Genomic DNA, 25,748 nt, shown 5'->3' on the forward strand with positions numbered 1-25,748 from the left:
GTGTGCTGCTACAAAAAGAAAAAAAAAAGTGCACTGTTATCATGGGACAAGCCACAGGTTGGCAAACTCACTCACGAGTCAACTCACTCAAGCTCACTCAGACTCAGATCGGGCCGTGAGTCTGAGTAAGCCAGGTGAGTAATATTTTGGCGAGTTTGAGTCCGAGTGAGTCCGGTTGAAGAAAATTTTAGTGAGCCTGAGTCCGAGTGAGTCCAGTTGAGGAAAATATTAATGAGTCTGAGTCCGAGCGGGTCCGAAGCTCAAGATATATTTCTTCAGCGAGTCAGAGTGAGCTCCAGCTTTTTTTGCCGACTTATGGTCCTGTCTACTCAACTTCAGCATTACTATCAGCCTTATATTGGCTTGTATTTGTACTAAAGGTTATTCATATATATATATATATATATCTCAGCACACTAGCATTCATGCGCCACCTCAATATTTATTGATCAGAGGCGCGGTTAGGGGAAGGGGTTCCATGACCTACCCCCAGCAAACTCTTTTATGGGAAGTTCTTGACAAAATAAAAAATCACACTTTCGCCGCAAGGTCGAAGCAATGAATGCGATAGCAAGAAAAGTGGCCCGTGAAGGACATGCTGCTATGCTGCAAAAACATTTGCCCCCCGGCAGCAACTACCGCGCGAGCAGACAGCGGAAGGGCAAGGTTCTCTCTGCGCAAATATTAAAAGAAGCGAGCGAGCTGGCCGACGACTTTTAAATGCGCCCGTTGCGCTCCTCGCGCCATCTCGCTGGTAATGAAGAAACGCTTATAAGCGCCTGCCGTCTCAGAGTCCTGCCAGCAGTAAAGGGTGTGTATATAACGCTTGCCGTTAGCTACCTGAAGGATCTGCGCTTTGTGACGTAGTGGTTAGCGCCACGCGCCGCAGAGAGAGAGGTCGCCGGTTCGATTTCGAGCTTCGGAAGCATTTTTCTGAATTATTTTTCTTTGGGACTTTTATATATATAGACATACTTATACATATACGGTGCATGACGGCGGCGGCGAAAACCAGCCGAGACTGTCGATATAATTGCTATCGCAATATCATCTCGTGTGAGTCGTGTATTTCATAAAAACGTCCCTACTGGATTGAAACCACTGAAAACTCGTATTTGAATGTACAAGGTCAAAAGGCGCATCATAGCGCACAGATTATGTCAGATATTGGCATTTAAGAGCATTGACACCAAGATCGAAAAAAAGATCATTTTACGCCAACGGACTCATGAGTAGACTCACTCAGGCTCAGACTCGGGTGAAGCCGTGAGTCTGAGTGAGTCCGGCTGAGTAACATGCCGGTGAGTTTGAATCTGAGTGAATCCGGTTGAGAAAAAGTTAAGCGAGTGAGTCCGAGCGAGTCCGGTTGAGGAAAATTTTGGTGAGTCTGAGTCCGACTGAGCCCTCGGAGCAAAATATATTTGTTGAGTGAGTCTGAGTGAGCTCCAGTTTTTTTGCCGACCTATGGGACAAGCACATTACAGGTTATACCTCTGTGATCTAAGGGGGGGGGGAGTCACCATGGAAATAACTGAACACCCTCCATGACAGCAGAACAGTCAGCATGCAGGAAGGAAAGGAACACGTTTCTGTAAACTAGTGTATTCTATAAAAGGACTAAACAGTTGGAAACGTTTCAGCAGTTGTGTTGCTAGTACACAACTACACACAAGTACACACAAGAACACACAAGTACACAAAAAATGTACAAGTTCTTGCTACACACAAGACAGAAGAAGCACAAATGACTGATATTTTTCTGATTCACATTCATAGCAGAAAAATAATGCTTCAATGCACCTTGATAAAAAAACTCCTACCTTGACCCACTCGGAAGATGACACACCCTCAAGTATGAGCACCGATGAAGCAGAGTCCAGCAGGAACTGCTTCACGATTGTTTTGGGTGTTTTTGAGGTTGTGATGCTGATTGGAACCATCCAGAGAGAGCCGTCCTCTGAAAAGCATTGTTTTTGCTCAGCCGGAGACAACATGCGCCAAAGCGTAGACACATACTCGAGACCTTGCCATCTGCGTTGAACTTCTCCTGGGTGAACATCAGCACCCGGTTATCTCCATCCTGTTGGCTTGTTACCTGTACAGGAAGGAAAACGTACACATGCAGCCGACAGCTGGCTACACTAGGGGGGTGGTCAGCATGCTAGCTGCCATTCTTGCTTACAGATATCACAGGGTAGCCCTTCTGTTTAACCCAGGTGTTCATGATGGCCTCAACAGGGACATGACAAACTTCACCCAGACAGTGCCACAGATCCTCCGTAGTCGTGTTGCCGTACTTGTGCTTCGTCAAGTATAAGTTCATGCCTTCCCTGAATTTCTAAAGAACAAAATGAAAAATTGCTTCTTACATTATACCACAAATTTGTAGCGCACACAAAATTGCTGTTGGGCCTCTGGCTTCTTTAACGTGTTTGCCACAACAGATGGTAACTCGGGCAAATTTAAGGGCAAACGAGCTGCACTTAAAAGCTTTCTATCCAAGATTAGTATGCAAAGCTTATAAGAAATATCAGGTAAGAGTGCAAATCAGAAATTCGTTACCCCTATTTTTTTTAGCCAAATTACAGCTGTAAATGTGAAGTCATCATATCCATTCCCAGCTGTGGACCTTTCTTGAACTGTGCCGGCCTTATCTACTGGTAGCTCCAAGGCATGGCACTGCTGTCAGTTGAAGATGGCATGTACATGCATAGTGTACGAGCAATAAAGTGCGATTCCTTTTCTGTGGAGACAGTGATGAATGCCAAGGAAATGCAGCCCACAGGGAAATGGAGCCCACATATAGGGAAAGGTGTCTTGCTGAAGACACCTTTCCCCATATGTGTGGAAAAGTCCACTGAAGAAGCTCCTTGCAAGACAGTAATTCAAGTACAACCCCAAGGCCAAAACAGATCCGATGGTGGCTCCACAGTTGGGCGGACGAAATCTACCATAAGGACATCTCAAATGTAGTGGTGCAATGGTGTGGAGACTATGCGGAAAAGTAGTGGGAGGTACATAGAATAGTACGTATATGCGCTACTGCTAGTATGTGCCTTACTTTGGCTAATAAAAAACAGAGGCAAAGACTTTCCGATTTGCCCTCGTATGATGAAGGTAGTTTCCTGTCCTTATAACAAGGTTCAAGTGACTCGTAACATGGCTCCGAACAGACAAAATTTGAATAACTGCTTTCTGAGACTCATAATTTTTAGAAAGCATTATAGTACAAATTTCTGCAACTATGGTAAATTTGCATCACATTCCTTAAAGATTGCTGTAAGAAGAAAAAAGAGTAGGTGGGGCTGTAGGTGGCACAGATGGCCACCATCAAGCAAGTGTAACACCAAGCCAAACCATGTTATAACGGACTCTGCTACATGGAACACTGTTCCAAGACACATACAGCATAACTGAAGAACTTACATCATCCCCAATGTAGTTGTGGAGCATTCTGATAACTGAAGCACCTTTGTGATATGAAATATCATCAAAGATTTCATCTATCTCACTGGGATGTCGTACAGGAACCTGTAAAAGACAAATGCAATACAAATTTTCTAATCCCTAAATCAATAAATTTGCATGTTATGGGGATAAAACTGAATCGGGTCACATTCATTCGGACTGCTTGCAAAATCCTAAACTGCCTTTTTGTGGAACCCCCAAATTCCATGGAACCCTTTATCAAAACTCCTTTATGTTGAATCACCGCATCTGGCTCATAGCATAACACTAGGGTCTTTAGAATTACGTATCTATGTATTTTCTAGTAAAGGAACACACCACCTAACACTTGTGTATTGATGTTGCACCTCAGATATGCGTAATATTTGCTTTTTGATCGACAATGTTGACAAGTATGAATGCAGCTACCAGTTCAAGATGGCTGGGCGTTCAGCAAGTGCTTATACTTTGGCCAGGTGGCTGAATCGTGTGACAGACAGACAGACCAAAATTTCTGCATTTAAAGAGACAGTAAAGGCAAATAACTATTTATGTCAGAGTGAAAGCTCAATGTATGACAACGTCTAAAACGGCAATATTATCAGCAGCAGTGCCCTACTTACAGAGAAATTAAGCTAAATGAGCGCCACGAGCGGGACATTTTGGAAATGATCCCGATGACGTGAGAGAGTCCGACTACAATTAATCACTCGTAATCAAACTAGCTGCAATAAAAAAAGAACCTTCCGTGCATCAAGAGACGTACTAAAATGCTGCTTGTTCGTTTCTGTTTGATTCCTAAAAAAATTCCACAGCATATCCATGGGGTGAATGATGATGAGTGGGGCGAAGCTCTCGTACGGCAGGATCTTGGCGACGGCGTCACGCAGCTTCACGCCCAGTACATCATCAACGACATGAGATCGGGCCGGTTTATACTAAAGGGTCGATGAGAGTCATGGCGACTTGCAGCTCACTTTAATTTTACATGTACGCGTTGAATTCTTATTGTTTAATCACGCACAGGAGAAATCTCACCAGGCACTACCTTGGAGGTAAACAATGGCTGCTAATGGGGAATGAGAGACAGAAGAAGTCGGCTTTTAGCTAACACTTACACTTCTACTTCTACTAACATTTCCTACTGGAACATGCCAATGGCTGCTAATGGGGAACGAGAGACAGAAGAAGTCGGCTTTTAGTTAACACGCACGCTGCGAATTTTTTATTGTTCAACAACGCACAGGAGAAATCTCCCACCGGCACCACCTTGGAGGTCAAGATCTGGTACTAGCGTTAAGACTGGTTACGCACTACGACGGGGACGAACGGGTGCCGCTTTAAGGAGCTTCGCCCCTAAAAAGAACCTCTTTGGCATTGAGATGGGGAACGGCGCGCGTGGTTCAAAGGTTCCGTTTTCGCCAAACTGCACTTCGCCCGGTGCCGTGCTACACTCACGTGGTCGCATCTCAGTGGTAGTTTCGGTATCTGACTGCCGCGTGTGTTCTGCGCGCTCATGAAAGTCGTTCTGGCAGAAAGTTCAACAAAATGCTGCATGCATGTGATGTTACCGGATGCCCGAATGGTGCACGCCGCCGCGCAGTAAAGGCGGGCAACGTTGGGCACAGCAACAGTGACGTGAGAAGGACTGCTTTCAGGTGGGTGATTTGAAGTGCGCTAACGCGATGCGGACCACTAAAACGTGAGTTTATTTCAAAGTAAGCACTTCCTTGGCACAAAAGTAGCAATACGAGGTTTCTGGACTGCTATTTCAACAATCAACGTCAACTTAATATTTGCCTTTAGTGTCCCTTTACGTATCACAAGAGAGACTATCGTCTTTAATAATAAAAATTTGCGTTAGTGCTCATTTAGCACAAGGAGGAATACGTCACCTCAATAGGATGGCTGTTTTGCAATGCATCTAGTTCCATTGCCTGAGCGTAGCAGTTGGTAACAAACTGGGTCCAGATGTGATACTTTGGAAACAAGTAATCCACACAGAGGAACTCGATGAAAGATGCAAATCCTTCATTTAGCCATAGATGGGTCCACCATTCCTATAAAAGGTTGAAAGATCCAGACAGAATTCAAGGCGCTAATACAGAAATGAGCAACCACTGCAGCCATAAAAGTGAAAATGGTTTATAAAGGCACTAAAGGTAGTGTGAATAACGATTGACACAATGTGGGGTTCCATTTAATAAGCAAAGAAGACCATACCATACAAGAAGTGCTCAGAACACACAGAAGAAAGGGAGACTACGACTCAGCTTGGGCCACTTGCGCGACCCAGCTTCTACAATTAACATATTCTTTATGCATAAGGTGAGTTGTGTGAAGCCCAGCATTTTTTTTTCCCACAAAATTTGGCAGCCTAAAATTCTGTTAAATATTCAATTCAAAAGCTATCCGGTATTAGCATATTCCCAGTCTCCAGAAATTCTTATAGTGTTGGAGTTCTCCCAAAGCTTTGCGGGTGTACTAGAGGGGAGCACGAGGATCTCTAAATGTATGAAGAATCCAAAAAAGTTGGGCCCCAGTTTTTAATAACTCTTATCCTCAGTGCTTTAAGGATGTAAGATCAACTATTGTTTATCTCATGCAGTTCTAATTTTATGCAGGTTTCGTCTTCCATAAAGGTTTGCTAAATATCAGCTTGCTGAATACATTCAACAGGGCATCAATGGCTTTTACATGACTCAGTCTACAGGAAGGTGTTGCCACAAGCAAACACCAACAAAGTCTGCTATGTATGGTCTAGCCATTTCTGGCAGCATTATCTAGTGGCAAGGCACTTTTTTTACAACTTTCAAAAAGTGTTGCAAGGCCCCCTTAATGTAATAATTCATTGAATTTGGTTTCTTTTTTATCAATTGAACAGATTCTCCAACACAGCAATCCGGTTGTCCTCTCTGAACTGGCTTTTTACGCTGGGTACGCGTAAACAAAAGCAAGAACAAGTGCATGTTGCTGACCATTACGCGGAGTACGTCACACTATTTTTTGTGTTCTGAATTGTATAATTAGGCATGTTTAATTAAGTAACCATTGAAGCAACGAAGCTAGGCAAAAAATTCCTATAAGAAAATTGTAGATCAGTTTGCAAAACGTCCGCTTAGACAGCTTCTAACTTTCTATGTATTAAATATTAGTGTTACGAAAAAACACCACGTGACATGCCCGATTGCACACCGTGATTGCAGTGCTCCCTAACGTTCCACGTACCAATGAGGTGCTTCCCTCACGATGGTTTATGACAGCGATGAGCAGACGCAGCAGTTATCACTTGTGTTACCGTCGTCGCTGCCCTGTTGAGGCAGCACACCCGGCCAAATACTATGGTCGTTTTTGCGCGGAATGTTTGGGAGCCCTGCAATACCACGCACAAGTGGGCATGTCACGTGGCATTTTTTTTTTTATTTCATGGGCATCTGTAGTAAGCAAAAAGACACTAATACTTAAACATAGAAAGTTAGAAACTGTCTAATCAGATGTTTTGCAAACTGATCTACAACTTTCTCTGTGGAATTTTTAGCCAAGCTTTGTTGCTTCAAAAGTTAGTTAATTAAACATGCCTAATTAGACAATTAAGAAGAACACAAAAAAATGTTTGACGTACTCCAGACAATAGTCAGCACCCTGCATTTGGTTGCGTCGTCATAGAGTGAGTCTGCATATTTTTAAACTCTGGCTAGAGATAACTGGGGCACCCTGTATAAAAAAAACACTCAGTATTTTATGCACGATGCAATCGCAGCAAAGTAGAAACATACCATGGTAACCAGATTGCCAAACCACTGGTGGGCAATTTCGTGTGTGACAACCAGGGCAATGTTCTGTTTCCTTTCAGCAGATGTGTTCTGTTCATCAACAAGAAGAGCCGACTCACGATGGGTCACGAGACCCCAGTTTTCCATAGCAGCTGGGAAAAAATAAGCACAATAACTAAGTTTCACATTGCAGTAATTAACCTTTCCAGCGCTACTGATGAGGTAGTACGTTTTCACATTTGTTTCACAACATTTCTGGTAAAACCATACATTTTCCATTCTCTCTGCCCATGTGTGCACAGTAAAATGTAATTCAACATCTCTGAAGTGCTTGCACCATCTCGAAGGCTTGGCGCACGAAAACACGCGGACAAGAAGGGCACGAGGACACAGCGCTGTGTCCTTGTGCCCTTCCTGTCCTCGTGTTTTCGTGCGCTAAGTCTTCGGGATGGGTAGGTCAAGGCATTCTTTGTACTTCACACCAGAAACATCAGTTACAGAGGGGCAGAACGAGTACTCGCCACCAGGCCATCTCAACAGCCCCAATAAGGGCTGCATTTTGTTCGACATCTAGTACTACTGCAAATTAACCTAGCACAAGCAGGCTTCCAAAATTTGATCGCAAGAATGACAGATTTATTTTGTGTATTTCAATATCAACAATGCACTGTTAGCCTGGCTTGACACCAGCCAGGCCGTGTCGGCCCCCTTTGCCACCCCCAGACAAATAGGAAACCTATGTTTCTGCTTCACGCAGTAGCAACTGTCCATTGAAAAAGCTGCACTGCAGCGCAAGGCCACCCTTTTTAAGTGTTGCGCCCATGTATCATATGTTTATAGAAGGCTCTTTTTCTTTTAATTTTCAAAATCTTGAGTTGTACAATTCAGGCTTGTCAATCAGCAGATGACAATGCAAGATATTAAGGAAAAAGTGAATATTCTTGTATGAGATGCCTTTTTTTTTATCACACAACTTCTGATAAAAAGTCATCGCTCAGACAGTCGGTTATGTGGATGCCATCAATATTTAGCATTTTGCACAAGCTTTAGATCATACACATATGGTCTTGGAAAAAAATGACTTTCTTTGGGCAACCCAGCTTTTACAATTAACAAGACAGCATCCACACCACAGTATAGCAGTAAGCTGGCTAAAGGAATGAACAGCCAAGCGCATGTATTTCTACTGCTCAGAGTTACAGAACACTGAATGACCTAGCGTCAACTTTCTCGCCATCTTCTACTCAAATACAAGAAATATGAAAGATATCTGGGTAATAATAATAATACCAATAACAATATTAATTGTTGGGGTTTAATGTCCCAAAACCACAATATGACTATGAGGGGTGCTGTAGTGGAGGGCTCCAGAAATTTTGACCACCTAGGGTTTTTTAACGTGCGCCTAAATCTAAGTACAAACAATGAATCGGTTTAGATTGAAAAATTGTACTCTGAGAACTCTAATATCATTAATTTCACCATCACATGTTCATTAATAGAGGAGAAAATCAAGGTCAAAGTTTCATTCTTAGATCTCGTGCCAAAATCTCCGCGCAAGATGTCATGGATTTCAAAGAGTATTTTTTGTGCTTTAACAACATTGGCTCAACGAAATTTTCTGAAACTTGGTATTTTAATCCTATGGCCCCCCTCACAGACCAATGTACTTCATTTTTGCAAATTAGGGACTACGTACGACCTTGTAGACGCCGTCAAAAGCATTGACGTCCTAGCATTTGGTGTGGTAATTTTAAAGTGGCATCGCCACCCGCATTTTCTTTTCACGTGTTCTCTCACTTACCAAGCATCTTCTTGCAGTAAGAGGGGCGTTGTTGGTATTGTAAAATTGCAATTCACTAAGAAGCAAGAAAGCAAGATACTCTTTAGTATCCCTTTAAGATATCCTGGTGCAAATTGCAGTCAGAGGGAACATTTGTATCTACAACAGTCACTCCAGACATACCAAAGGAGTTCTTTATAAAGAATACACTTGCAACATCGTTAACTACAAAGCATTATGTGGGTCACCTGCGGCAAGGTCAGGTACAGCAATCAAGTCCATTTTTGGTAGTGGGTAGGCAATTCCAAAGTAGTTCTTGTAGTAAGGCAGAGCACGAGTAGCTACCTAGAAGGCAAAACGTAATTGCAAACACACAGATAAGACACAAATCAGCACATAACCTGAAGAAACCAACCCTAGGGTTTTTTTTTTTTTTTTTTTTTTAGCCGATTTAACCTAAGCTAGCCAAAACCTAAGAGGGGAAGTCGGGATCACAGCAAGGACAGCAGGGAGAAAAAAGAAAGAAGGCCCACTCATCTTGAAAATGAAAGAAGGAGTATGGATAAAAGGGCCAATTTCTTTCTAGGCATGGCGATATGAAGCCACAAATAATAAAGCCAAGGAAAGCACATACATGACCCAGCAACAAGCTTAAGGTCTACAGAGCACACTATTGAGCCAAACAATGCAAAATTAGCTACACATATAAATTTCCAGAAAAAGTGTACTACAACGCAAATGGCTCACCTCAAGGGCATAATTTCCTTGCTCGCTTTTGCCTTTGGGTGTGTAGATCCTGACCAGAACGCCGTCGTCTGAAGTTCCTTCAACATAATCATACTCGCCAAGAACAAAGGCCACCAGGTAGGTCGACATCTTCGGGGTTGTGGCAAACGTGACCATGTGCAGCATTGGGTCTCCAGGACAGTCCACGTCCATGACAACATTCTGAGTTGGAAAATATAAGAAAGCATAAAAATTAACAACCACAACCGGCATGATACAACTGCCCGGCACAATATATATGTACAAGGTAACCTTCACTGCACAAGAGTATATTTCTGGACATGCATGCTGCTTTAAAAATTTCGCCTTTGAAAATTTTGCTTTAAAAATTTCGCATTACACTGTACATGCGCAATTTCATGCGTTTACTTTAGATATGATGTCTGTTTTTTGTTTATCATATTTGGTTTCTAATTTTATTCAAGCTTTGTTCACTTAAATTTTATGGAAAGCAAGCAAAAAATCAGCCCCCTAATTTTCGCTATAGATGGCATCTGCAGGATTCAATGAATCCAGCAAAACTTTTTTTAGGTAACTCTTTCAAGGTCTGCCTGGAAAGTTATTTTCCTTTTCACCCACTAAAATTTCAACCTCAGTGCATTCTGAACAAAGTTATACAGAAACGTCTACATGTAAATAGCAACAGAATTAATATTATTCAACCTGTACTTTGTTTATACTGCCATCTCAGTAAACCAATGTTGACAGCATTAAATAATCTTTTCCTGTTGAGAGTGACATAAGGATGATTTGTATGAAATTTTTCTGACACACACTCAAAGTTGCACATAGAACAAGAAATTAATAACTCTCTTTGAAGGGAGACTATATTTAATCCTTTATGTAGAGCAATTCACTAGCAATCCCTTGTACAACAAAAGTAGATGAGAACAAAGCTATAAGAATATTGACAATTTACTCCCAAGTTCACTACACACCTTTTCAAGGTAGTTTATCCATATCGGCAGTTAATACAAAGCAGTTTGTCCACTGCAATTGACCAGGATAGCACACGATAACATATTCATCAACAGTTCCAGGAAACATTCATTTCATCCCATAAACATTAGCTGATCTTCGGAGAAAACTTGACTCGAAGGCATTAAACTTTCCTGCTTGTTTACAACTTTCAGGCTACACCTTGAAGGTGCCAAAGATTTGAGCTTTTTTGTTAGTTATACTACCTATGCTTATATTGCACTTGTTTCAACAGGCATGAAACATAGCATCAACCGCGTTTGAGAGATGGTCTTCATAATCAGCAGCATTCTTTTTAGCTCATATTTTTACTGCGCACTGAAGCTCATCTAAATTAACTGGAAAAAATAATAAAAAGCACGAATATTATAGTATTTACATTGTTATATCTGGTGGCTTCGTTATAACTGTGACAGTTATATCAAGGCTCAAGTGCATTACATGACAATTCAAGCTCAAGTAAAAAAACATATTTGAATTACGGTGTTGGAGAGAGCGGTGTAACCCTTGGGGACGACGAGTGTCAGATCAAAGGACGCCTTCAAGGCTGGTTCATCCCAGCAGGGGAAAGCTCGACGGGCATCAGTTGGCTAAAAAATAATAATAACAGCATACACTCTAAATGGGTCATATGAGTAACCAAGACTTAGTGCATCGATAAATGTTTAGATTGTTTGCCAATCGGTGCCACGGTGATCTAAACAGAAAGCAAGTTTGCAAGAGTCATGGTTTTTGTTGTTCCCTCAATCCCTCACATTTACTAAACACCACATGGGCCTTTCAGCAACAGATGAGACAGAAATCGGCCAACAGATCAGACTAATGTAAAAAGCTATACTAGTGGCTTAATTAGAAATGACGAACTATGGCTACAGCAGCCCTGTTTATTCCAAGTACAAGCAGATAAGAATATTTACAATACGTCTACTTTATTTTACAGAGCAGTCTTTGAATTTAACTTGACAAAGGTCCATTGTCGGTTTCTTAAACACGCAAACAAAACTTCGAAGCAATTGTAGTTGCAAGCCTAGTTTGGGTGTCAATGCAATCGTGACCAAAAAGGTACCCCAAAGATATGAACGAAAGAAGGGGAATTTTTTGGGGGGCTCGTTGCTTTTGTTAATAATCAAATGAATTTAAAAGAGTGAAGCCAAGGAAAGCATAGGGGGCATTATTAGTTGTTTTTAACTGTACTGTATTAATTGTGACATAGATTGAAAGGAATTAAAGCGGGCGAAAGAGCACCCTTTCCATCAGTGGGATCCGAACCCACAACCTTTGAATTACGCTTCCGTCAAAGCTCAATTGGTGGAGCATCGAACTTGTAATTCGAAGGTTGTGGGTGTGGATCCCACCGACAAATATGGTGCTTTTTGTCCACTTTAATTCCTTTCAATCTATGTCATAGTTATTATACAATTAAAAACAACTAATAATGTCCCCTATGCTTTCCTTGGTTTAACTGTCTGTTGGATTCATTTTAACCCCAAAGATATGTAACACCAAAGGTTCACAAACTTGACAAATATTCACGCGATTTTGGCAATGCAACAAGGGAGAGAAAGGCTTATCCCAAATGTATCATAATAGCACGAAACATACAGCATAAAGAGAACACCTATGGCCCAAGTTCTTGCATCTTTCAGCAAGGTTTAAGATCAGGAAATGCAAAAGCAGTAAGCAATGCCTCCATGTGCCACAGCAAACAGCCAGTGATCTTAGCAACACAAGCAGAAAAGGCATGCAATACATCAAACACAGTCTGTTCTCCTTTCGTTCATGCTTCTAAAACGGCCTATTATGCTGAAACCCCAAGTTAATCTCTATTGGCAGTCGAATAATGAAGTCTAAAGAAAGATCAAGTACATGAACAAATTATCTTTTAATATTGAATCAAACATTGTCTACTTCTTACACAAAATTATAAACTCTGTGTGGAGTTTGGTTGCTACAAAAAAAAAAAGGAAGGTCTTAGTCACATTGATACATGTACCATGTAATATCTATTGCAAGTAGAAACCTGGTCAAGTGAAGAGCTTGTAAATGAGCAAATGCTTTCAATTATCTCTTAAGCAAAATAATGGAATGATAGAATAGGAGTTGCAAAAAAAAGAAGAGCTCACCTCAAAATGAGTAACACCTCCAAACTTGTCTTCACCATTTTGTCCTTTATATTTCACCCAGTAAAAGCCTTTTAACTTTCCATTCATTTCACCTGAATAGGAAATCGCAAGTTTTCCTGTGCCTGGGGCGAGCACAGTGTCAAACTTTATTGTGATCCTCTCCTCTTCCTTGGATGTGGCAATGCTGCTCACCTTGTGCTCTGCATGGCACAGCCGAACACAACAGCTTTTCGTCAAAATTATACAAACCACAACTGCACAAATGTACAATTGAAGGATCAAAGTTTTAACGCACAACAGTGATAAGTCGCTGCTTACAAAGTCCCATGCTCTAATGTGCATTCACACGCATTAGGAAGAAGAAGAAAAATCAGGCTGCACAAGAATGGTATCAATGGTGCTGCTCAAGAATGCAGTGCTGCTGCAAGACACCCAGATAATATTGACCACAACAGTGCCTTCAAGCAGTGCAAACCTACAAACACACACCAACTCCCACTTTAAAAAAAGGGGGGGGGGGGGCTTTTACATTCAAAGCGTGTCAAACTGCATAGACTGTTCCAATGGGTGATCTCTTCACTGTGCACGGTCACACGCTGTGCTCCATGAGAAGAATGAGACAAAGGAGAAAATGCAGGGAGGTTAACCATGGTTCCACCTAGCCGGCTACCCTACACATCAATAACACTGAAAAACAAGTCCCACCTGTGTCACCACTCCTGCTCACACATCGTAAAACTTGCAAGGAACAAGGTAAGTTGGCCTGAAGAACGATGGGCCCAATCCCAGCAGCAGTACTTCCAACTCTATCGAAAGTAGCATAATGAAGCTTTCTTTTACCTTAACACAGGATTTCTGGAAAATGCCTTGGTTAAGCAAGTTCATTTTGATAGCTTAGCCTTGAGCCCTCAAAGCAAAATAACATGATAAAGCAAGCATCCTAACTAGTTCAGCAGCAGTACATCTTTGGATGGCAAGAGTGCCTCAATTTACTACATAATAAAACAGCAGACAATGCAAAAAAGTCTGTCTAGCCAATACTTTCATTTTACTATTTCATGGTAAGGAAGTGGCCTGGCTCCAACGTAAAGGTTAAAGGACACTTGTATCTCTAGCGGTCATACATTAATAGATACCATATTCCTAAACTAGGCAACTTTTGCTAAAGTATGCTGCTACAGCCACAGCTAATTTCACAACACACCACAGTCAGAGCTACTTCCTAAAGGCAAGGACGTCAAAACTACATAGTACTCCCATCACTAGTGTTGGCAAGTACTATATTTGACCTTTTCTAAATTCTCTGAGATCGGCTGTCCGGCAAAGTTAGACTGACCAGAAGGTTCCGCCAGCATTTTTAAGAAAGGGAAGCTCCTCCTGCTCCCTGGAGCCAAAAATAAAAAGGCAATTGATGAGCACTTACACAAGCACTAAATGCTCACTAGCCATCTTAACTTCTTGTATGGAGTACTGCTTTTGAATAAAAAATGCCTCGCAATGTGCCCTGTTTTTTCGTTGGGGCATGTAAACGGACTGCCATCAACTAAGCTTGCCTTAGCTCGAGAGATGTCTGAAAATGTGCAGTAACTACATCAGCATTGCCATGAAGAATAAACTCATATACATCAGCTTAACATTATGCAACGCGAGCCATAAGGAGCAAACAGTGGCTACTCTAGATGGAGTCCGCATTAAGCTAGCACATTCAAGTTGACCAAAGAAGAAATCTTTCAGCTTTAAAAAATATAACCACTCGAGCATTGGCGTAGCTGGGAGGGAGGGGGGTTCAACCCCCTCCACCGAAATTTTTCAATTTCGCATGTGCCTGCATATATACACATTAGAGCACTGCACGGGCCGTGATTCTCGGCCCGTGCCCGACCCGGAACTCGAAGTTTACCCGCCCGAGCCCGGCCCGGTGACTCAAAGAGAGGCCCGGCCCGAACCAGAGGAAATATTTTGCTTACCCGGCCCGGCCCGACCGCAGATCGGGCCCGACAGGGGGCCCGAGCCAATAATCTAGGCGCTGTTGCCCGTACATGCAATCGACAGCGAGGTGTATTAAGTGGCAAATATCTACGCTTTGTTGGTGCATGCTTCGCTAACAATTATGCTTTAACCTACGGTAATTTCTTGTAAAAAGAGGCTCACGGTGGAAACATGTAGTTGAGCGAGCGTATTTTTTCTGCAAATACAATGGGGATCATCAAGGGCGTTTTGTAGCATATATTGGAGCAAGGAAAGCGATTTACAGCATGGGTTCAGTTTTGATAGGGAGCGCAATAAGAACAGTGGAGACAGAGAACAGTACGCTCTCTTCACTTTCTTTTTATTTCACTCTGCCCTGAAATTTAATGCATGCTCTAACGACGAAGTGAATCGTGCACCCTTCTGGATAAGTATATAGCACCTGTCTTCAGCATAGTAGCGCCTTGCCAGAGCAAAAGAAGTAGACGAAAAAAGCCATATTTATTACCCTCGTTGTAGATACGCTAACCTAGATAAAAAATTAAAACGAACCGCATGCACCGTGTACTGTAAAAAATACATATATAAGCAGCCCAAACGAAGAAAAAGCTATTTGTCAAAGCATAATTTTCATATATCATACCACTGCTAGTACAGTTTTTTGTGCCATAGTTTATAGTTTCTTTTTTAACATGTTATTGTCCCAAAAATCATATTATCAAGAGATTCCGGCTTGAAGCACGCCATGCTCTGTTGCATCCCATATAGAGCCGCTAAAGTTTCTTGCACTGATTGCGCTGGCCACAGGGGCGTACATCTGCCTTGCGGATTGTGCAGGAGTCAGCAGTCGTTGTTCTTAACTTCCACCACTACAGCAAATTTAGGATTTATTTGTGGACCTCTGCAGAATGAACATAGCAGCTGTCCACCTCATCGCTTTATTTCTCTCGTTCCCGAACAGCGTGCCACTCTTCAATATCATCTGTAAAACTCCTCTTTCAGGGCTTTTTCTTGTAGTTTTCAGCAGGGTATGTTATGACCGGTTTATACCGTGCTCTTTTTTTCCATATTATAATGGTGTATGCCTTCCCAACGATGTTGCCCCGGCGCTATGCGGGTACGACAGGCAGGAGGTGGACGAAGCGATTTTGGTCTATTTTCAGGGTTTGTTCCAGTTTGGTAATAAAGGCGCAAATAAGCTTCTCGACGCTTACTCATTGGATGTATATGATTCGACGTAAGGGGGACATCACCCGGTACGGTGGACCTATGCTACTCCTGCACATTCCAACGCTCTTGCGGCAATATCATGTAGCTCTCGCACTATACAGCGCAGGGGTCTCAAACACGTGGCCCTCGGGCTGCATGCGGCCAGTGGATCTCTCGCTAGCGGCCCGAGGCCCGCACACCGACTGTCTTCATACATTTTTTTTATTTTCTTTATAAGTACATTCCTGAGCTACACAGACTTGACAGGTCTAAAGCATTATTTTTCTTCAGGCACTCCCTGTAGTTACCATGTATTGATACATAACCATGAAACAATTTAGTCATTTTGGAGATAGGTATTGATATGTTGATGGAATCCTGCCGCCAAATCCTCTTCAGAAATGACCCATATAAGAGATAGGTCTTTTTTCAAATGTGAAAGGTCTTCTTTCAAATGGCAACGTGAACTGACATTTGTACAATCTATCCCCCCCCCCCCTCCCTGATCCCTGCTCCTACCTTCGTCACTATCGTGGCCCTGGAGGGAGTAAATTTTCGTGAATGCGGCCCGTTTGCTGAGGTGGGTCCGAGAACCCTGATATAGCGTAACAAGACGAAAGCTCAGATGTTAACAATGTGGGCACACAGACCAGGCTGTGCATGTCCATCTCGCGCGAGTCACATGACCACTGGGAGCCGTGACGGAAAAAGAATGCGTCTTTATAGGGATTCTATGTAACGATACCCCGCGCAGTTCTTGCATGCGTTTTAGTGCAGGGCTGGAACTTTCAAGAACGTTTCCCCGCTTTGGAGCTCTGTGATCGTTCTTGAGATCATAAGTTAGAGGTATAAACTTATTATATTACATTTATTACTGCGATAACAAAATAACATTTGGGATATAAAATAATAGCGAATGCAGTTAATAAAGCACAGAATATTGACATGTTAACTATATAAGAGTCTGGTCTATTTACGTTTAGCTCGCCCGTTTCAGATAAATCAGGTAGCCCCATATGCAAAAAGCAAAAGTAGTTCAGTATCTGACCCTCATAAAACTTCTCTAAATAGCCTGCCCCAGATAAAAAAGCATTTTTTTTTTGTCGAGATAACATGTGGAACAAACATGTTGCACAACGTATGCGTAACACACTTAAAAAGACACCAGGGGCTTAGGCAGACATTTTTTCGGGTGGCGGCACCTCCGTGATCTGAAGTGGGGGCCGGGCAGGCAGATGTAGTTGAATCTCATTTAGTGCTCTGTATGCCATGGCAAAAAAGATTTCGGGGAGCGAGGAGGGGGGCTCGGGCCCGGTGTGCCATCCCCTGGCTACGCCACTGAGGGACACTAAAGAGAAAAACGATTTTAGTATTATAAGAAAATTGCCCTTTTAAAATTCCAAAATGACCACGCTCGCCGCGGCAAGACTTGGTGATCGAGAAAATGCGGGTAGCGATGCCACCTTGAAATTCGCGCAGCAAGCGCCGTGACGTCATAGATTCCGACGGCGTCTACTGGGGCCTACGTAGTTCCTAATCGGTAAAAATGAAGTACATTGGCCTCAGAGGGGGCCATAGACCTAACATACCAAGATTCAGAAAAAATTTCGTTGAGCGAATGAAGCCAAAATACGACCAATACAGTTTGAAATCCGTGACGGCCCGCGCATAGATTTCAGTGCGAAATTTAAAAATGGAACTTTGACCTAGATTTTCTCCGGTATATATAAACTTATGATGATGAAATTAATGACATTTGAGTTCTCAGAGCACACTTTATCAGCCTAAACCGATTCAGTGCTTCACTTTAGTGCCCCCTTAAGATCTGAGCATAGTTCAAGCCCGGCCCGACCAGAGCCCGCCACCTCAAACCCGGGCCTGGCCCTAAGCCCGGAGCCCCAGGCCCGTGCCCGGCCCTGCCGTGAAAACTACTTTACCCGGCCCGGCCCACGGGCCGAGTTGGGCTCGGGTTTTCGGGTAGGCCCGGGCCCGTGCAGTGCTCTAATACACACACACATACAAACACACACTGCTAGAACATACGCAAAGGTTAGTTGAAACCCTCCCCACCCCCCAAAAAGGTTCTGACTGCGCCCCTGCACTCGAGGCATGTTTGGGCGAAGTATGACAGTAAGCTATTTCATCTTAACTGCCCATGTTCCTAGCGCACAGGAATAAGACAGCAAAATATTTTCATTTTCTGTCAGTACAATCGGGCTTGAAGAGTAACAAATTTGCCAAATATCAAAGGCCAATTTCAATGATGTGCAAAGAGCCCGCAAAGAAAAGCAGTCAAAGGGCATTAGTTATACTAGTAACACAAGGGCACTTTTGATTGCAATTTGGCTCCCAGACGGTGATTTGGCTGATGTTTGCACCAAGCTCGATTCGGATTAGTTTGGACCATGTAGCAGCAATCTGAAATCAAGAGTCCAATCCTGATCGGCCATGAGCGTGATCAAAAGTGACCTTATGACACCAACAAGTGCTGCAAATTGGGCAAGTTGGTGCATCATAGTTTCACTCTGTTATAGCGCCACACGCTCAATAATGTTTTTTGGTCATGCATGTGGCGTCACGTGTTGTAAGCGAGCCATATAATGCGCTATAGTGTTATAGAATAAAGACAAGTTGTAAGTTTAGCGTTCATTCTGTTGCCTTTCGTTTCCTTCTTTCCTATTGATAGCTTGCACATGACGTCATGGACGCAAAACATGTCTCCAACATGGCAGCTTAGATGACGTCAAGGCAGTATAATCACGCGGCGATTAACCTGCTTCAGTGTGATAACGACGTCGTTGTAACGTTACCGAGCCTCTGTGCATGAATAACGAAGGAACCAGCATGCGATATACCGATAACACTAACGTGACATCACAAAGTTCGCGCCCCACCATCTTGGTGCTCCAACATGGCTGTTTCAGTGACGTCAGTGCAAGCAAGCCATCTATTGTCTTCCTTCAAGCTCAAACTGAAGTTAGCTTGCACATGATGTCGTGGACGCACAACATGGCAGCTTAGATGACGTCAAGGCAGTATAATCACGCGGCGATTAACCTGCTTCAGTGTGATAACGAGATCGCTGGAACGTTATTGGGCTTCTGTGCATGAATATCGAAGGAACCAGCATGCGATGTACCGCTAACACTAACATCACATCACAAACTTTGCGTCCCACCATGTTGGTGCTCCAATGTGGCTGTTTCAGAGACGTCAGTGCAAGCCATGTATAAGGTCTCCTCGATTTGGCTACACTTTCTGCACTAATTCAAGAGTGCTGCACGAGTCCATCTGCACTTCAGCACTAGCTTCCCCGCAAGTTCTCGTCTCGTGCCAGTAACGCAAGGTACATGGCACTGCTGCACTTTTGCCCACGATTTGACCGCTGCACCGAAACCGCTACTGTTGTGCTGCACTCTCACACTGCAAGAACTGGCGCGGCACTTTCGTGAATTATGTGTAGAAAGTGCAGCCAAATCGAGAAGACCTATTAACCCCTTCAGGGTTTTCGCCGTACATGTACGGCAGAAGCTTCCTGGTACCAAAGGGTTTTCGTCGTACATGTACGGCATAGCGTTTATTTTTAAAACGCGCGCCTTTTTCGATCATTTCTCGTTGTTTGGCTTGTGGTGCCACACTTCGGGAATACGTGGAATTTTTTTCATGCGCCGATGTCTCTCCGTTGTATTTTCTTTTTCGCTTCCCAAAACGGCGCGCCGCCTATCGTTTGCCCATCCGAGCGCGTTCGCGGTGCAGCTGGTTTAAAGTGCGCGCCTTTTTCGATGATTTATCTTGCTTGGCATGTGCTGCCACGCTTCGGGAATACGTAGAATTTTTTTCATGCGCCGATGTCTCTCCGTTGTTGCTTTTTTTATGCTTCGCAAAATGGCGCGCCGCGCACCGGCTATCGCTTGCGCAACCGAGAGCGCTCGCGGCGCGGTTTGGTTTCAAACGCGTGCCTTCTCCCATTTCTCTTTCTTGGAATGCGCTGCCACGCTTCGGGAATACGTGTAATTTTTTAAATGCGCCAATGTCTCTCCGTCTTTTTTTTTTTTTTTTTCCAAAGAGGCGCGGCGGCCTGTAGTCTCGCATCAAAACGCGCGCACGCGGTCCGGCTGGTTTCGGTTTCGTCCTTCGGTTGGTTTTCGCTTCTTGCGCCCGCAGAGCTGATGGCTGTTTGGTTTCTAATCTCTCAAAGGGTGACCGCTTGTTACTCTCTCGTTTATTGCACCCCGGCGCGCGATTACATCTGTTTCCGTGCGGCGCTAAATTACAAAAACGACGCCGCCGTGATTGCGTTTCCTGTTTTGGGATCTCGGAAAAACTAACTACGTCTTGTTGGCGATAAGACGAAGTATTACTGTAGCTTTTTCACTCGTTTTGCTTTCCGGACGGGCGCACAACCATAGTTTTCTTCTGTGCGCTCACTGACGCAGTTCGCTTACGCTATGGAAGCGCGCGCCGGTTGCGCTGCTGCCGGTGAGTCGAGCAGCGATTCTTCCGATGCGGAGCTATTCCCCAAGTGCCGAATCAGAATCTGATTAATTGGATTTCAGTTCGTCAGACGAGGATTTTTTGACGAGTTCCGACTCCGATGACGATCAAGGAGCGACATCTGAAACGCGTGCGCGGGGAGCCATGCTTCAAAGACTATCACACGCTGAAAAGTTTTTAGTGTTAGAGCACGAGCGTTTTTAACCGGAAACGTACTCTGGTGCGCTTAATTTTGTATGTTTGTGAGCTATGTTTAATACAATGCATAATTTTTATTCATAAAAAACTGTGAAGCTTTATTTTTAGGATTCTGCTTGATTTTACTACGAATAAACCATATGTATGTAACAACAAAACTGATTTTTTTGTCACTTTACGGTCACGAAAAAAAATTTTAGACTCTTTTTTTCTTAAATAGAATCGTTTGAAGAATTTATTTCAGGAATAAAAAATTTACACATTTTTGGACTGGATTTCACGAAAAAATTCGATCCTCAAAGGGTTAAACGAGAGTATGACACCGGTGTAAACTGCATAAGAGTATTGGGAATCTCATCAAACGCTAATTTATCACATGGATAAACAGCACACTCATACCTTTTCCTTCATCGGAAATGTACTCGGCAGACTTGATGTCCAGGTCAAGTGAATTGAGGACGAAGACATCACTTGACTCTAGGATCTGCAATTTTTCAGAATGCAATCGTAATAATAATAAAAAAACACACATCAGCTAAAATGAGACGGTAACATCTCAAAGTAATAGCTGCAAACCGAGTATTTTACGACCCGGGGGGCAGGGGGGGGGGGGGGAGTAACTCGCAATTCGAGGATTCAAACGTCCCGCCATAGAGATAAAAGTATGCGCTTAAAAATGTCCCGCTAAATACAGATTCCAGAACTTATACATAAATATGCAATAGGAAAGATGCATTTGATGCTAACGTATGGCGCACGGAAGTTTTTAATTATTGAATTTCCATAAATTGGGCACGTAGATCAAAAGCGTTGGCGTTTTATATGCAGCGAACGAAGTTACAAAATTTAATTAACTAAGGAGAAGATTGTTACACGTAGTGTTTTATAAAAACAACAGGAACTAGTCGAAGATCGAATTGAATGCCTAGCAAAAATGAAATGAGAGAAGAAAAGTGGCGAAACTGTTTCCTGCGCGGTCTGTCGGCAGTCACGAGGTGGAACTCGAAGATTAATATCAAACGCAGAAATGGCGGAATACTTGCCTGTAATGTCACGACTGTTCGGCCGTCAAATGCGAGCTTCTTCAGGTCGGGCTTCAGCTCAATCTTGTAGTTCACCGGCTTAACATTAGCAGGCAGGCGGTCTGATCGGCTCTCGCCAGACATTGCGGTGTTCCTGAGGACGCTAGAACGTACGAGGCACAGCACTTCTAGCTACGGACGCACGTCAGGACCCTTCAGGGACGCATCACAAATTGCTAATTACCACAATGATCGGCAGATCCTCAGGCGCGCGCTGGTCTCTTGAACGCGACAGGCCACCGCAGAACGTGCGAGGAGTCCGCCGCAACGAGACACCACACAGTCGAAGCAGCGAGGCACGCGCACTGCAGAAACGAGCATATCTCTAGAAGCCTGCTATGGAGCCGCAGCAAAGTTTTACAGTTTGGTCGAGCTTCTTTTCGCACAACTTTAATTGTAATGAGGCTGAAGACAATAGCCCTCCCGAACAAAATTAAGAAAAATTCCAAGTACATACAATGGTGTTTACGCAACTACGGCCGGTAGTGTCGCGGCAGATTTCTTTCTTAAAAAAAAAGAAAACACCCCATTTCAGAAGTCTCCGGAACAACTAAAAACTTTATAAAGTTATGCTGGTAATATTAACTTAAAGTTAAACCTAAATTTAGCTATTTTCTTCTCTTTTTTTTATCGGTCAGATAAAACGAAGTCGATGAAGTTTTGCGAGTCAATCCAAGTCGGGTTATGTCATACTATGACTTCAAGTATGGATGGTAGGCGTCTCAAGCGCTGTAGCAGCGCTGCAACTTCAAGCAGTCTGCCTGGTGCTGCTTGGCCCCGTAATAGTTCTGAATTATTCCTGTCGTCTGCAATGGCTTCTATAATACCAGAGATACGGATCTACTCTCCCTCTGATAAAGGCGACGACACCTCCGACTCTGAGCGCAGCAGAATAACCGGAGACGCGAGTGACCGTAAGAGTGCTATGCTGTTCCGCGGATCTTGTGAAGTGTTTTCAGGCGACAGTTCGAACATGGTGCCCTGGCTGAACACATTTAACATGCGGCCGTATAATCTATCGTGCTTGCCGTCTACCATGTCCTATCGGCCTTCCTGTCGGTCTCAGTCTGTGGCCATTAGTCGTGCAAAACTGGGGTGCATCACGAGTTCCGCAAAATCGCTCGACGTGCTACGCCAGAATTTGCAGAAGAGCATCAACCGCGAAATAGACGAAATACTACAGCGGTATTTGGAGAAATTCTTCAAGCCAGGTCTGGAGAACGTGCGCATCAACAACGGCGAGCACTCGATATCGGAGCAACACATCCAAGCCGTGTGCCGGCAGATCTTGGAAGAAGCCAAGAAGATGTACCACGGTAGCTACACTCGGGGAAACAGCCCGACCTCCGACTACAACATTGACTCGGGCCGCAACAGTCCATCAGACCTGAAGTTGGGTAGGTTCTTGGGTAAGCATGCGGTGACGGGCCGCAAGAGACGCGACAACTCGGACTCCGACTCTGAAGCGAGTTTGCAGCTGGTGAAGAAGAAGAAAGGGCGACCGCCACTGCATCAGGGCGGAGTGCTGTCGGGTCGGTCGACGCCGTGCAAGCTGAAGGCGGATGCAGTGAAGCGGGAAGGGCCAAAGTGGGATCCGGCGCGACTGCAGCCGAACTCGCAATTTATCATGGGTGCCAAGGCGAACAAGGCGCTGGGTTTGGGCGCCACGCGAGGTCGTCTCTACATCAAGCACCCGGAGGTGTTCAAGTACTCCGGTGACCAGGAAGACAAGCAGTGGCTGTACGAGCACAACCAGATGCCGGCCACAGGGGGCAAGGCCTACATGCTGCTCGTCGAGGACATTCGCGAGTTGGCCGAGACGGACGAATACCGCGGTAGCCCAGGACTCATGCTGGACGAGATCGTCGGCTTCTCTGTGCCGGAGAGCATGCTGGCCAAGATGCAGGCCGCCATGCTTGCCATGAGGACCGACCTGCCGGCCGGGTCGCGTCGTCGTGGGCCACGACCCAGTGGCGACCCGCGGCACGACGACGGCTCGGCGTCTCCCGCCGAGGAGCCACTGGGCGCGTCGCCGTTCGGTCAGGGCTTCGAGGACGTCTCGCCGGCTGCCTCGGACGTGAGCGCCACGTTGGAGCCGCCCCTGACTGCTCCCTTCGAGCTGGTCTTAAGCCCATGAGTGCCATGCACATTTGTTGCTGTGATTGCAGGGCTACACACTAGCAGTGGCTACGACGATCTAAAAAATTGCTCCTTGTAAAAGGCTGTGTTTTAACCTTAATTGTTTAGGACTGGCAACAATTATTTGCGACCTGGTCGGCTTGGGAAAGCAGTTCATAGCTTTCCGTGTAAGTATTTTTTGTGTGCCACACCTTTTTCTTTGCTTGTTTTCTTTTCTGTATATACTTCTGTGAGATGTAGTATCCTTACACTCCACTTTATGCATTTTAGCTGCAGAGCACCAATGAAATTATGATACCACGATCATTAAGAGTTACCGGTGTTTTAATAGTCATGCTTTCGTGAGGTTTGAATGTGTCAGTAAGTGGTACGTTATCCGGGTATAAACTCTTAAACATGAGCACAGTTGTTGAAACAGTTTTTACATGCTCACTGTGGGAGCAGGAATCATGGACTTCATTAAGAAAAATTAATGGCTTGAGATCTCAGTCATGATCTCAGGCATGTGAAGTGTGCACAGCTGTCCATGTGGCACTTCACTGACAACTTGCCTGCATTGTATGAAGGGAACCAATATTTCAGACGGTTTTTTTATGTGACATTCACGGAAGCTTTTGTTGCTCTGAGGTTACATCTATGATTGTTAAAAAGAAAAATGTAGTGATGCAGTAAGGGCTCCAGTGGGACCTGGCACAGCTGTAGCAAAGCTCTCATTTTATCATGGGTCTCAAGGCGAACACGGCTCCGGGTTTGGGCACCCCATATCCATGATGTCACTTTTAGCATTAGACAACCATTTGCTACAGCATGTCACCTTTTGTTTGCATTTAGGCCACGTGACATATCGTACTGGAAAAATTTTGCTAGCAGATCAGTAATGCATGCATGTTTAGAGTGAGCAAAAATTGTGCTAATATGTGTAGTTTAGGTACCATGTGTACTATCCTGCTTAATATGAGCTACATCACACAAGTGCGTGGCCGAGCGCTCTGCAAGGTTGTACAGTGGCGCCGATCATGGCATATTTTCAAGTTATCGGGAGAGAGTTTGGCTGCTCATGCAAGCACGCATCGCCCCCACTTGCTTGCTTTCACCCTTGAAGTTATTTTCGAAGCTGATATCACAGCAGAGCAAAACAAGAACAAGCGTGAAAGCAAGTGGAGACGATGTGCACTTGCACGAGCAGCCAAACTCTCTCCCGGTAACTCAAAAATATGCCACGATTGGCACCGCTGTACAACCTTGCAGAGCGCTCTGCCACGCGCTCGCGTGATGTAGCACATAGGCACTGTCGCTGATGGCTGCTTTCCTTTCTGCCAAGAAAAGAAAAGAAACGGGTTTCAGGATATCTTTTGGTATAATGCATTGAGGGTCATTCTCTGAAATTTGGATTTCTTTCTAAATGAATAGGATGCCTGTGTGATTCATTTCTTTAGTCAGGAGCCACAGCATGCAAGCTGAATAAGTTTAAAATATCGATGCATGCATTGGACTGAGTGTTGTGGGCAATTCAATGTAAGGTGGTTGCAAAAATGAAGTGCCAGCTTATATAGAGATGAACTTGTTGTAAATTGCATTCTGTTCCTTCACTATAAAGGGGCCCTGCGACACAAGTTAAGCAAGTAGTTTTCATTGCTTCTTCTCGAACTGTGAAATGCACCGATATCGTTGCGCGAGTGGCAACGCCAAAAACAAAGCTGTTATAATTTTATTTCAATGGACAAACCACATTGTTTTTGAACTAGTGTGACAATGGCTATTTTTGTGA

At 44.0% G+C, this 25,748-nt stretch overlaps 2 protein-coding genes across 2 annotated transcripts in view; one reads left to right on the top strand and one right to left on the bottom strand.

Moving 5' to 3' along the window:
• LOC119378988 (puromycin-sensitive aminopeptidase) overlaps positions 1-22,268 on the bottom strand; it is a 54,125-nt gene extending 31,857 nt beyond the window's left edge. Inside the window, exons 1-13 of the mRNA XM_037648115.2 lie at positions 22,026-22,268; positions 21,803-21,944; positions 21,159-21,243; positions 12,891-13,090; positions 11,250-11,357; positions 9,751-9,951; positions 9,252-9,348; positions 7,224-7,372; positions 5,343-5,507; positions 3,427-3,531; positions 2,183-2,338; positions 2,017-2,095; positions 1,821-1,957 (exon numbers count right to left, since the gene is read on the bottom strand). Coding sequence (XP_037504043.1) covers positions 1,821-1,957; positions 2,017-2,095; positions 2,183-2,338; positions 3,427-3,531; positions 5,343-5,507; positions 7,224-7,372; positions 9,252-9,348; positions 9,751-9,951; positions 11,250-11,357; positions 12,891-13,090; positions 21,159-21,243; positions 21,803-21,944; positions 22,026-22,162 — 1,761 coding nt within the window. The 5' untranslated portion in view covers positions 22,163-22,268. The remainder of the gene's footprint in view (positions 1-1,820; positions 1,958-2,016; positions 2,096-2,182; positions 2,339-3,426; positions 3,532-5,342; positions 5,508-7,223; positions 7,373-9,251; positions 9,349-9,750; positions 9,952-11,249; positions 11,358-12,890; positions 13,091-21,158; positions 21,244-21,802; positions 21,945-22,025) is intronic.
• Positions 22,269-22,527: 259 nt separating this feature from the next.
• On the top strand, positions 22,528-25,099 carry LOC119378989 (deoxynucleotidyltransferase terminal-interacting protein 1). Its single transcript, XM_037648116.2, has one exon. It carries the CDS (start codon positions 22,536-22,538, stop codon positions 23,976-23,978), a length of 1,443 nt encoding a protein of 480 aa, XP_037504044.2. The 5' UTR covers positions 22,528-22,535; the 3' UTR covers positions 23,979-25,099.
• Positions 25,100-25,748: the final 649 nt, after the last annotated feature.

This window comes from Rhipicephalus sanguineus, chromosome 1 (genome assembly GCF_013339695.2).
Source record: "Rhipicephalus sanguineus isolate Rsan-2018 chromosome 1, BIME_Rsan_1.4, whole genome shotgun sequence".
Lineage (NCBI taxonomy): Eukaryota > Metazoa > Arthropoda > Arachnida > Ixodida > Ixodidae > Rhipicephalus > Rhipicephalus sanguineus.